Source organism: Chelonoidis abingdonii, chromosome 15 (genome assembly GCF_003597395.2).
Source record: "Chelonoidis abingdonii isolate Lonesome George chromosome 15, CheloAbing_2.0, whole genome shotgun sequence".
Lineage (NCBI taxonomy): Eukaryota > Metazoa > Chordata > Testudines > Testudinidae > Chelonoidis > Chelonoidis abingdonii.
The window spans coordinates 13190428-13203844 of NC_133783.1; the positions used below are offsets into that span (position 1 = coordinate 13190428).

General features: G+C 38.9%; 1 protein-coding gene across 11 annotated transcripts in view; it reads right to left on the reverse strand.

Moving 5' to 3' along the window:
- Positions 1 to 13417, reverse strand: part of LDB3 (LIM domain binding 3) — a 232294-nt gene that overhangs the window by 59327 nt on the left and 159550 nt on the right. For 10 of the 11 annotated variants that reach the window (XM_032776737.2, XM_032776735.2, XM_032776740.2 and 7 more), the window contains 2 exons: positions 12482 to 12651; positions 11081 to 11117 (listed from right to left, as the gene is read on the reverse strand). In XM_032776737.2, coding sequence (XP_032632628.1) covers positions 11081 to 11117; positions 12482 to 12651 — 207 coding nt within the window. Of the gene's footprint in view, positions 1 to 6534; positions 6807 to 11080; positions 11118 to 12481; positions 12652 to 13417 lie in introns of those variants that run through there. The other variant, XM_032776745.2, reaches the window with a different exon arrangement.

The following is a 13417-nucleotide window of genomic DNA, read 5'->3' on the forward strand; positions in this document are numbered from 1 at the left end:
TGGACTAGACTGGACCTGTGTTCTGATCTAATGTGGTTGTTCCTATGCTGAGTAGGGATTGTTTCATGACACCATGTGCACAAAACCACAAAGAAGTGCTAATGTTTATCCCTATATTTCTTCAAGTTGTATTATTGTAACTGTAATTATTGATTAACTTAACAACAAAGACAGCACAAAACATGAAGGAAAAAACAGGAGAGGACAAAAGGCTGAAAGTTACAGTGATTAACATGCTGGTTTAGTTTATGACTTTAGTGATCAGAAAATGGGGGGAGGAGGAAAGCCAGTGTCTCTCTTTCTCGGCCACTGCAGTTAAGAGAATAGAGCAACCTATTCTAAAACTGATTGCAGTTTATCCTGTCAGTAAGTCTGCTTGCAAGTCTACCTTAGGGAAATATTGCTCTCTTAGAAAGCATTCTGGTTAGCGTAGCCTAAGCCAATACAGAAGAGGAAAAAATTACTATATATTAGGTGAAGAACATAGCAATCAATTCTGTATTTGCTCAACAGCCAGGACTGAAATAAATTAAAGCAACTGTCATGTGTGTTTTTGGTGCCATTCACAAATATGCTGTAGTGTTAGGACACAGCCATGTAACAGGTCTAGAATTGCTGGAAGAGATGCGATTGCATAATAAGTGTAAGATACAGCCTGCAATTCCTTTCCAAGATTTATATATACATATTCTGCAAACATGTATGTGTGTCCTAACTTATATTTGAAAGCATTTGGTATCAGGCAGGTTTTGAGCACTAATTCAGTATATCTTATCAGGTTACTTTAGTAAGCAGTTTTGCTTGCAAATTTATGAATAAGAGTAGGAGTTTGAAATATGCCCAGAATGCATTTCAGAGAAGCAAAGAAATTCACTTCAGAAAGCTCTCCTTTTTATCCACCCATCTGATATAGAGGAAGTATAAGGCTCCAATCCCGCAATTGGATCTGCTTGAGTGGCTACTTCCAGCCTTGGGTGAGCCATAGAGATCTGCTACTGTGGATCCAATTGCAGGATCAGGGCCTTAGTTTTACACTAGTGACAGCTGCAGATAAATGAGAGCCAATGTTCAAATCTAGAGAACACATAATTGGACCCAATTCCCCTCTCACCACTATGACTCTATTGACTCCTGATTTACATCAGTGTAAGAGGGAAAAGAATCAGTTCCAATAAGTCTTAGTGATGAGTGATAATTCTTTAAAAATAAATGGACATGAATAAAAAGTTCTAAAGTACTTTATAACTTCTTTGCTCATTATTGGCCTAAATTTCATGCTCTGCCTCAGATAATTTTCAAATTCCCCAATTTCTAAATCAAAAACTGAATGGTATGGATTAGAACAGGGGTTTTCAAATTCCTTCATAACACAGATCACATTTAATATAGAGATTGTCTCTTGAATTCTCTTACTTTTCCTCCCTTCCATTTGTAATTGCATGATTTTCCTATAGCAACTACAGCAATTACTTGGAAAATATTAGGAAACTATTTAGTACATTTTTAGCTGTCTTTAATGCAATTTAGCAGCTAAATTTAGCAGAGTGATGAAGAGGAGTCAGTACTATATGATCAGGCATCTCTCCATGCACTACTAGCCAATGCTCTGTAAACCACCCATTCTCCACAGAACACAGTTTGAAAAGCTCTGGATTAGATATGCTTGATGTGATGCTTAGTACATTCAAGAACTAATTCTCCCTTACCATACCGAGGGCAACACAAGCATTCAGATAATCCACAGAGAAATGCAGTATTGCTACTGTGAGATCTTCGTTAGCTACCAACATCAATGGAAGGACACACACATCCACCCACACACAAAAAAACTTGCACTTGAGAGACAAATGAAAATTAAACTAAAACTATAGTCCATGCAGGAAGGATCAGTGGTAAACAGGAGAATGTAGAAGACAAAGACAGGTGAAGAACAGTCTTTTCTTTTCCAGTGCAGTTCAATCCACAGATGTAATGGTGGACCTAGAGCTATGACGAGGTTTGTTGGCTTACATGTGCTCCCCTCTACAGACTGTTTTGAAGATGGGCTTACTCTTTTTGTTAACCTTGTATGGATTCCTAATTTTAAATAAATATTAATTGGACAGATTACAAATAAACATCAACACTGTCCTGGATCATGCCATCTTTCCAGAAGGGGTGGCATGGAAACAAGTGGCCATAAATTCATTGTTCCCACAAAACTACCAGACTAATAGTTTGTGGTGCCACTTTGCCACCAGCTTTGGTCTAGTTTCCTTCTCTGACATCAATCAGGTTTCCACATTAACCAGAAACAATCAAGGTTATTCACTATCCTTAGGTCACTGAAACTCTTATGTGTGTCAAAGGGTGAGAGGGAATGGCACAAGATAAACATGACAAAATTCTCATTATTTCCTGATTCTACTTAGGTACCCTGCATGATAGAGTTAGTTACACAGCTGGCTTTGTTTTTGTGAGACCCACTGTGAAATAAGACATGGCTCCAACAAAGGATTTCAGTAGTCTACATAGCATATTCATGGGTGGGAAGACTTGGCAATTGGGCAGGGTCAGAGGGTGCTAACAATTGGAGATTTTAGCAAATGAGAAAAGGGGATCAAGGTACTTATCTTGATTTGGGTGTGTTAGAAGGCTGTTATGAGCTTAAACGGGACACAGGTTCTTACGACTGAGAGTGGGATTTGGGTATATTCATTTTCAAGCATGGGGCTGGAAACTGTGATAGAACATTGAGAAGTGGAGGTCCTGCGTGCCTGACCAATGAGGGCACCACAGCCAGATATTCAATATATTCATAGAGTTAGTACTGGTTGTTAATACATCAAATTCTAGCTTGTAATGTTTACAAGCAAAATTGTGTGCAAGACACTCAGGTAGTTGCTGAAACTACAGTGACAGGTTCCAGTCAGTGAGTGACACAGCTATAGTGACTTAACTCCACTGTACTTATTGCATTTAATCGGCCAAATTCATCCCTCAGTAAAGTCAGTTGAACTACATCACGGAAGAATTTGACTGAATGAGAATTAAATTATCTCTTGTAGGAACACCAGTTTGAGTATGCTATAATGTCTCACGTCTGCTATCGTTGCATGAAGAATTCAGACACAGTTCTAATATAGAACTATTTGAATTTCCAGTGGTGCTAAAATGGTCCCTACATACCATCCCTCCATACTGAACAAATACAATCCCAACTTGTCTCACACACAGTGCCTGAGAAGGTGGAGTACGTGCAGCGCTGGGAGAGCTCTCTCCCAGCGCTGGCGCTGCGACTACACTCACACTTCAAAGCGCTGCTGCGGCAGCGCTCCCGCGGCAGCGCTTTGAAGTTTCGAGTGTAGCCAAGCCCTGATTCACTATATAGCAAAAGCTTAAAATTCTTCCCATATAGGCAGGGTGTGAGAAGGAGCAAGTAAGGAAAGTAGCCCCAGAACATCTCTCTTGTCATCCATTCATGCAGGAAGCATGAGAGGTCAAGTTCTTAAGCTGGTTTCTTACAAACACACACTTGCCATACTAGCATGCACTGCATGCGCTCAGTATTCCTGCTGCAAGTCTAGTCACTGGAAGAGGGTAAGAGAGAGAGCATCTGAGCAGAGGGCAAAGCAAGGTTATTTAGGAAACAGATTAGTTGGGATCAAACAGGCTTAGATCACAGCAGAAAATGAGCATTTCCCTGAGTCATAACCAGACAAGCAGATTTACCTGGAAGGCCTTTTGGTTTTGATTTCCTAGTGGCACCATCTTGGCTGTATCTTCATTAAATGTTTATAAACATTGGGCTTTTTTGGGCAAGACTGTTGGGATATCATTGCCCACATGCTACATTTTGTCTTCTTATTTGGGTTGGGGGCTCTTTACAAAACAATCCTTTGAAGCTAGCCTCCTGCATTGTCTCCAACATTCCTCCACTGAACAAAACAATCACATTTAAGACTACAGTATACCCTAAAGACAGACAGATACACCTGCAAGGTACTATGAACTAAGAAAATCTGCATAAGTTAGTGATAAAGCCCATCCAGGCTAGAGCTGGCCTTAATCACAAGGCTAGTCGCTTTATGATGCCCCCTGCAAATTCTCATCAGTTCTCTGTCCATTACTTTCTTGAGCAGTGGGACTGAGTAAGAAGGCAACTCCTGGCCTAACTTCTCCACTTCACAGTGGAAACCTAATTCCCAATCACAAGGAAAATGTAGAAGATCTGTTAATGACATAAAACTGCTTTAGCTTGACTTTTCTGGCTTTTGATGGTTTGTGACACAATCTAAACATTAATTGAAGTACAGATTTTTATTTTTTTTGGTAAGGAATTTTCTTTTAAAATAAATTGGTAAAAGAAAAAATACAGAAATAATTTTATTTGGTTTCCAGATGGTTTTATGAATATGACCCATCATTTGGGTCTGTTAAAATGGGACTGAACAAAACATTAGAATATGTGCTATATAAAATAATGTTGCATTAGTAATGGGGGATGGATTATGTTCAGTAATAGGTCTTTATCATCTCTGATTTCTAGGACTGCATTTCAAACCTTAGAAGAGTCACTTTTTTCCACAAAATTTTACATGAACCCTATACAAACAATTAAAGAATTAAATGCTGATACATTTAAAGATTATTTAGTTTATGTTTTCTGCATGTTTTCCAGGGAAGAGGAGGACAACTATTTCTAGTGCCCCTCAACTCACTACCTTGTTGCATGTGTTGCCTCCCCTGAATCTGGCTCTGGCTCTGGTAATTAAGCAGTTCCTATGTGATTTAAGAAGAACTAGAGGAGACCAACCCCTTCTTTCAGTTACTGTTATGATACATTATACGTCTCATTTTTCTGATTATTCAAAAATCTACAAAGACTGAGAATTATGTTTAGATATCAAGCACTTAAATTCTGGGCATTAGTCCTGTCATTATCAGTGGCACCCGCCAACACTAATAAAACCAAATACATTACAGTGTTTTGATAGTAAGTGCAAACAATTCCTATTAACATTTAAACTCTGGTATTAATAATTCAGAAGTGATTTACTTCAATCTTAAACTAGACGCAAAATATTTTAGCTTTGAAATATTTATAATTTTAAAAAAATGAATACACTAAATTATATATTGATATTTTAAACGCTATATAAATCTTCCATGTGAAAGAGACTTTCACTTATTTGAAACAGATTCTGCTCTCCCTGACACCCTGGGAAAATCCAGAATAACTGCATTAATTTTAGTGGAGTTACTCTGGATTTACACAGATGTGAATGAGATCAGAATCTTGCCCTTAGCATTTCAATAAAATAAAATTATTAATAAATATTTATAATATGGCTTAATTTGTAATTGGATTGCCATGGTGATTATTTAAAAATAGTTATGGCATTTTAAAAAGCAACTACTACAGATTATATATTTTAGAATGAAATTATTGTTGCAATGTTTGCAATATACTTATTGAAACAAAGCTACCTCATTCTAACCCCCAGCAATGATCCACCTGTCAACACAGCAGGTATGTACTAAGCCAATATTAGCAACACCTCAGAGAATGCAGACTACCAAAGGAATTTGTGCAATTATTATAATTTCCCCTCCAAAAACCACACAAATATCCTGTTTTCTTTTGTTACTCAGAATTTGTGTGTTCAATTCTACTCCTGTCTTTTTATAGGCTACACCGAGCCTTCTAATTCAGATCATTTTGAGATCTGTAAGAATTATGTTTAATTGGGAAAAGATTATTGACAATGTTCTCTATTGTGGAAAGAACATTTCCTCTCCTTCTGATATACTTCCAAGGTTTATTTTATTTTCCAGAGTAAAGTACTTGTGTAAAACAGGCACATCATTACTTTAGTTTTTAAAATCCTTTTATTTCAGATAAAGCACGCTGCTATTTACAGAAAAAACGGAGGGATCAAAACAAGAGCAATACAGAATGAGCAGCACTTTGCCTGAAACTTACAACATGCTTTTAAAAACTTAGTACATGAATTGTCTCATATATTCTTTTTACTTCTAAGCAACCTCGAGCAAAGTGTCACCTAATCCCCTTTTCTTCACAGTCTCACAGTTGCCACATTCCATCTCTATCTTTCTCCCCAAGACAAATTCTGTTTTCAAAGGGAAAACTATCAGCAACGTTGCCAGAAGTGACTCTTAACAATATAGCACATCCAAGAAAAATAAACTTATCACATCTACAGTCTTATCTGAAACATTATTTAAATATTGAAAGAAATTACAAGGACTATGTATTTAGAACTTTTCAGCTAGGCTTAGTAAGTTTTTCTTCCCAACTACCTAGCTCCAATTTGACTTTCTTACAGCAGTAACACTCTCTGGAACGGTATATCTCCCCTCAACCCCCAAGAAAATCTGACAATCATTTCTCTTGTTGCTCTTGTATTTAAATAAAATACAGTGGCTACATCTTTCCCCCATCAATGCTTTAAAGTTATATTTTATCAGAAGGCAAAAAGAAATTCACTTTACACTGAAGATCGGTTGTAGATTTTTTTTTTGAGAGAGAGAGAGAGAGTGTGGAGAAATATCAGGCTAGCAACAGAAAACAATAAAGGCAGGCACCCTATCTTATGTCTTTACTGGGTATGTACATATATGATACCCCAAGGTTCTAACTCAGGAAAGCAGTTAATTCTTTAGTGTAATTTTATATCTTGCACATTTATTTGTTACAAGTGGGTTTTTAACTTTTAACATTAAGGATTTGCGCCGACAGGCCGTGATGCCAGTTGCGCAATTTGGCAAAGCGTGGGCTGTTACGTTCCGTTTCAAACCTTTCCCTGTGGCATGGAGAAAGAGAGAGAGAAAGAAAAAGACAGAGAGAGAGAGAAAGAAGTGAGAAAGAAAGGGGTTAGGGAATGTGGCCATCACTCCCCTGCTTTACAACTAGGGCAATGGCAATTTATTTGGATTAATGTTACCTCCCAAAATAAAGGCAAACTAGGCTGGGTGATCCTTTTCCAGAGAAATTTTTGAAAGCTTTTTAGATCTGTATTTTTGAGCTGTAACGTAACACAAATTTATATTCCTTGGTTTTGGTTTTGTTTGACAGGGCTGCTTTTGCTAGAAATTCTCAGCATACTTCTACTGTTTTCCTGCCAGCAGACTCTCAGTATTTTTTCCAGCTGAGCAGGAAGTGAAAGTCAACATTGTACAAGACAAAATCAGTGCAAACGTTCCTATCCTGTAATATCTAGGTCAGCCTATAGTTTTTCTTATAAGGACCATCGGCTGCAAATTTGAGCAATATTTCCTCATAGCTATTTTGCTTTTGTTAGAGATTAGGCAACGAGAACCTGAAATCCTGCAAATGTTGATATTTAAATAAGTATCTCCAGTCATTTGAGTTAAAAACAGAACAACACAGAGGCAGAATCTGTGTGGTGCTGATCACTTCCTTCCAATATCTAAGCATTTCCTACTCCCATCAACTTCAATAGGAGAGAAGGGCACTCAGCACCTCACAGGTGGTGTTCTACTTCTTTCAGGGTTGGACCTTTTCTGGATACTGTCCTCTGGTTTAGGCCCCAAGTTTTTTAAGTTAAAAATATAAAGAAAGGGGGGTGGAGGAGCAGAGAAAAGAACTTTACAAAACCTATTGGAAATTAAAATGTTCACATGATTTGTGCATGTGTTTGTTTCAAAGCAGACAAGTTCATTTCTCCTGAATGGCTGATATCCAAACACAAAACCACTGTATTAATGCAGGAGAGCCAGAGAGTGAAACTGATTAGAGAAAAAGAAAATAAACAGACCAGGCTAGTTTCACTCTCCAAGCTTTACAAAGCACACAAAAGAAAAACCACCCCAAAAACAAAAAACAAACAAACAAACAAAAACTCAAACAGAGTAAATGGTGACAAGTACTTTAACCTTTTTAATTCTTCAGTTTCTAACAGCATAATATGATACAAATAACACTTCTAAGGGACTCTGTTAACGTATGATTTCTCAAATGCCACTTTATGCTTATAAAAATAAAAGGATTCAGAATACCCCTAGCTGTGATGCTGCAACTTTGAGAGGTAGTTTTTCAACGCAATGTGCAGGGTGGTAGCTGTGTAGCTTCAACTGGATTGAATAGGAATCATGAAATTTAAGAAATCCCTCAGTGTTTTGAAGTTATATCCCTCTATCTTCACATACGGAAGGGTATTAATTCAAGAGATGTCTGTTTTACTGGCGATAGACAAATTACTTATCAAATTTTCAACAAAACATTCATAACAATCCCAATGCAAAGGAAAAGTTTCATAACAAATGGTAGTCTTACATCAAAAGTTCCTCAACGTGCCTTTCATTCACTGCCACATGTGCCTGTGTGGCTGCCAGCATAACTTGAACAAAAGAGTCCTAAAAAACACTCATTAATATGAAGAGAAACAGGCATTTTGCCATCTGAAAATTCCTGCACATTATGGGCTCTGTTTAGAGCACATGCCAATATCTGTGACAATAGACACTAAGTCTAGGGGTGAACACTTGCATTAAAAAAATAGGAAAGTTATGTGTGTTTTCCTTTTTTGAAAATGTCTAAAAGAAAAAGTAGACATGGAGCTGCTACTAAGTTTGACTCAACCCTTATTATTGTTTACACTGAACAAAGCCAATACACAGAGAACAGAGGAAAAGCAAGAGAGAGAAGAGAGCACTTTTGGCAGGCATGACTTTCAAGCAAAATTCTCCATTACATGAGAATTCTGACAGTTTAACTTGTGTGTACATGAAACTTTTCCATCAGGGATGGCATCTGACAATATGATATAGAGCTCAAACCAATGGATCGCTAAAGAACTGCAAAGACTTCTGCAGTATTTGTACTTCCAGGGGATCCCTTTGCTTTTGGCTGCCCCAGAAACCCCCACTGTGGATTTCAAACCATGGAAGAGTAACAACGTACAATGCTGCAGGCTCTGTCTACAGTAATTTATGCTGCTGGGAGCCTGGGGGTGAAGCTTAGCATAATGCGCATCCGTTTATACCTCTGACCTTTTGTAACTAGGACCCTGTAGAGGAGTTTCTGCTGTATTGGGTAAGAGGCCAGAAGAAGAGGGGAGCATGCTGTGAATATGTCACTCCCTCCTTCCATGCCTTCCAAAACTAGATCTATGGACACAGGTTGTTCTCTGCATACAGAAGCAGAGAGAAGCACGGGGATGGGGGGAGATAGGAAGAATGTGTGCGTAACTGTCCAAATTACATTCCCTTCAGCATTGGTTAGAAGCACATGAGCACCTTTAAGAGTCTTTGGATAACATTCCCCAGTGACTCATATTCAGTGTCATTAACATTTCCTTATTAAAAAAGATAATGGAAAATGATACATCAGAAGTGCACAATGCTGACAACATAAAATACACAAAGGATAATATCATGTACTTTAAATTACATCAAATAATGGGCCAATGGGGGTTGTGGGAAGCAGTGTGGGCCGAGGGATGTGCTGGCCGCCACTTCCTGCCACCCCCATTGGCCTGGAACAGTGAACCGTGCCCAGTGGGAGCCGCGATCAGCCGAAACTGCGGATGCGGCAGGTAAACAAACTGGCCCAGCCCACCAGGGTGCTTACCCTGGCGGGCTGCGGGCCAAAGGTTACCGATTCCTGATGCAGAGACTTATATGTTATTAACCAATTATTCTTTTAAAAATCTATCCAATTCCAAGTTTTTTTTTCAATACCCAGGCCTTTCTATATGCATCTTCTATTTACGGACCACAGCTAAAGCTCATGAAGGCCGACATTCTTCCCACAAACAGATGCATGGGAGCCAGAATGTAGTTCTAGTGAAGGTACTTCCTGTACACAGTGTTTGTTTGGATATTGCAGGATTTGTTTTAAGTTCCACTGAAGTTAACAGGACTTCAGTACACACTTGCTCAATCGAGACATAATGAGATCAACAGGAATTGTGTTTGCACATTTGAGGACAGACTTTAGTGCAAGGCTGGCACAGTCTCAAACTGATATGGGGGCATCTAGCTATGCAACTTTCAATGAACTGTTGTGGAACCTGGATGAGAAATACATCCAGTTGAAAATATATCCCTTGGATTTGTATTTTCCTATTGTAAGTAAAAAGATATCTGTTTTGCTCATCAACTCTTTATTTGCAACCCTACATTACTAGGTGCAGAAAGATCAAAAGTCCAAAATCTTGCATATAAGCCATTGCATAATAACACAAACACTGAGTGGGCAAAATACCAGATAGATCACAAATTAAACAAGCTGTTTAAAATATTTTTGGCAAGATAGGGATGTAAATAGAATACGTCAGGCTAGGACTCCATATACTCTAGTTCAATCACAAGTTGCTGAACTAGATGTAGAAATCTCTGGGTAAAATCTATGGCTTGCGTTATGCAGAAGTCAGACTAGATGATCATAACTGTTCTATAATAGCCTTACAGTTTATGAGCCTAGGAATGTGTAAAATCCTTACTGGCAGAACATTTGAAAATGGATATGTACTTTTCTCCAGTAGCAAAAGCAGTCCTGTATCCTCATACTGTGTATTATCTAAAAAAAAATAATATTTTTCTGTTTCATGTAAAATATATTCAGTTGATTATTCCATGTCTATAATTGGAAACAACTACATTACTATATCATGTCAGCTGAATCAGGTGCCAATCACAGGATCATCCAAATAAATTGCTCATTAAATTTCAACACTACCACCACATCATATATTTTCATCCAGTTACAGAATTGAATGAAGTCACATAGGGCCTGATCCTATGAGCTCAGTGCAAACAGCACTCCCACTGAAGTCAATGGGAATTCCATGTGCAAAGAGCTTGCAAGATTGAGTACTCATTCCAGGATTTGTACTGTATTACACCTAACTATCACATTGTTACCTTTTCAATCAAGCACTTCTTGCAGATTTCTAAGCCAACAGCATTTTCATTTTAGTGATTGTTGAGTAAATGTGTTAGAATATTTAAGAAAAAAATCTAGTTTTGTATTTTCATGTTAATGCCATTTTAGCACATTAGGTATTGGTTATCAGTAAAGAGAAGTCCATAATGCCTGCTGGTAGTTGCCTACCTTGATCTCCTCAGGGCTTCTTCATCTGGGTCTTGCACTGCAGAAGTGAAAATGATTCCATTAAAAAAACCTACCAGATGAGGCCCACAATCCAACCCTAGGTTACCAGAAAAGCATAAAAGAAAATACAATCTGAGGGGATAAGCATGGCAGCTTTCCACCATTAGATCATACGGAGATATAAAGTGAGCAGGAGCAACTCTGGCTTCAGTGGAATTTATATGGTTAGAAAGTGGGACAGTGGTAAGAGGTTGCAGCTGTACTACTTTCTCAGCCATCTACCAGCAGCTGATTCATAGTTTGTCTTGGTTATGCACAAGGACCCAGACCAGGCTTTCTGCTCCTTGGGAAGAGCCTGGAAAAGTGGTAGCTTCACATGTAGAGGGCATGCGGGGGAAATATTGGGTAAATGGTGCCTGGTAGTCATGATGAAGTACCCCAACCTCCCTGCTATCTAGATTAGGAGTAAGATGTGAAGTTGGTGCCTGATGGTCCGAAAAAGAATTGCATGGGCAATAAACACAGAACCTCTACCTCCTGTGTCATCTGTGGACTTGGGTTAGGGTCTAGTGTCTAGGTAACATGGCTGCTAGAAAATCATAGGTATGGTACAAATGAGGTTCCATTTTCTGATTTCAAGGTGCCCACTGCATAAAAGTATATTACAACAGATGCTAAGATGATCATTGCTTTCATATGAATTAGCAGTTTTGTAAACCTAGCCCCCTGAGAAGTGAGAATTCCTACTTGATTATACCAATTACATTAGATCGGTGGTTCTCAAACTGTGGGTTGGGACCCCATTTTAATGGGGTTGCTGGGACTGGCGTTAGACTTGCTGAGGCCCAGGACCAAAGCCCAATCCCCACCACCTGTGGCCAAAGTGGAAGCCTGAGGGCTTCAGCCCTGGGTGGCGGGGCAGAGGCTATAGGCCTCTGCCTGGAACTGAATCCCACGGACTTTGGCTTTGGATCCCCCTGCCAGGGGGCTTGGACTTTGCCCACTCCTCCCCCGGGCAGCAGGACTTGGGGGTGTATGGCTGAGGCTTTGGACCCCCTCCTGGAGTCATGTAGTAATTTTTGTTGTCAGAAGGGGGTCATGGTGCAATGAAGTTTGAGAACCCCTGCATTAGATTGTTGGGGCGGGGGGAACCTACAGTGGCCCAAGATACTCTAGGATCTTGTTTAGTTAATGATTATTATTAGCACTCACCACAATAAAAGAAGAATAGTACTCATGGTTGATTAACTAGATTCAGAACTTTGTGAGAGTTTAGCCCACACTGGGGAGGTTTACTGAAGGAAGTGAGTCATTTTTGAGACTCAACAGCTAGTGTATAAAAGAGGAAAGAAAAATACAATTAATCTAAAAACAAATTTGGGGCTTCACTGCTTGACTTACTGTACTCTGTTCCCGTCATCTGGGCGAGGATGCGGAAAGACTTGGACTGCAGATTGGCAGAACGGCGAGTCCAGTCGTCAAGCTCATCCTCAGACTTGTTCTGCGTTTTAAGCACAGCCTGATACACTGGAGAGGCACTATCTATGTGAGGATCTTTAACAGGAAGGGTACTGTAATGCAGAAAGGGGCGCATTATAAAACAGTACATGCTGGGGTTGCCCCCCTATCCCATTTCAAGTTGCAGTTTCTACTCCAAAGCAACCAACAACAAAAACCAAAAATATTGTTTTTGAAAATACCTATTTGCCTAAGAAATAAACAAATTACAGTAGATCAAAAAATATGTGAATTGAGAACATTTTAGTTCACTTTGTCTTTAACATTCCATATTATTATTCTTCAAACCCAATATGTTTGCCGGTTTGTCCATGACTCCTAAGCCAACATAGCCACAAGACTGTGGCAGTAATAAATCAATATAAAGCAATAAAGGATGGTCAGCAAATCAAGATTATGGGACTAATTGAGTATTGTTACCCCTATAATTGTGCATAGTTAGCGCCTCATGTTGTGGAACAAATTAACTGACCCTAGAGTATATTATTGCAGTTGTGGAACAGGACCATTTTACAGTTACACTGAAAAGGAGAAAAAATATTTTGATTATAAAAAGTTAATTTAGTACAGATGTTTTAATTCTTTCCAGAGGGAGGCTGGTACCAAAACGCTGAATCCAACACTTCCGAACATTAAAAAATCTGGATTCCAACTCAAGGCTCAGACACTTCTCTGGTTATTTCATACCTTTATTATTAAACTATACCTAATGTTTATGATCCCTCTGATGACCTTGCACAGACTGTTTAGGAAGAACCTTTCCATTTTGCATACCTAGAGCCCAAACTACAAAAGTTCATGAGGCACCGAGTTAACTTC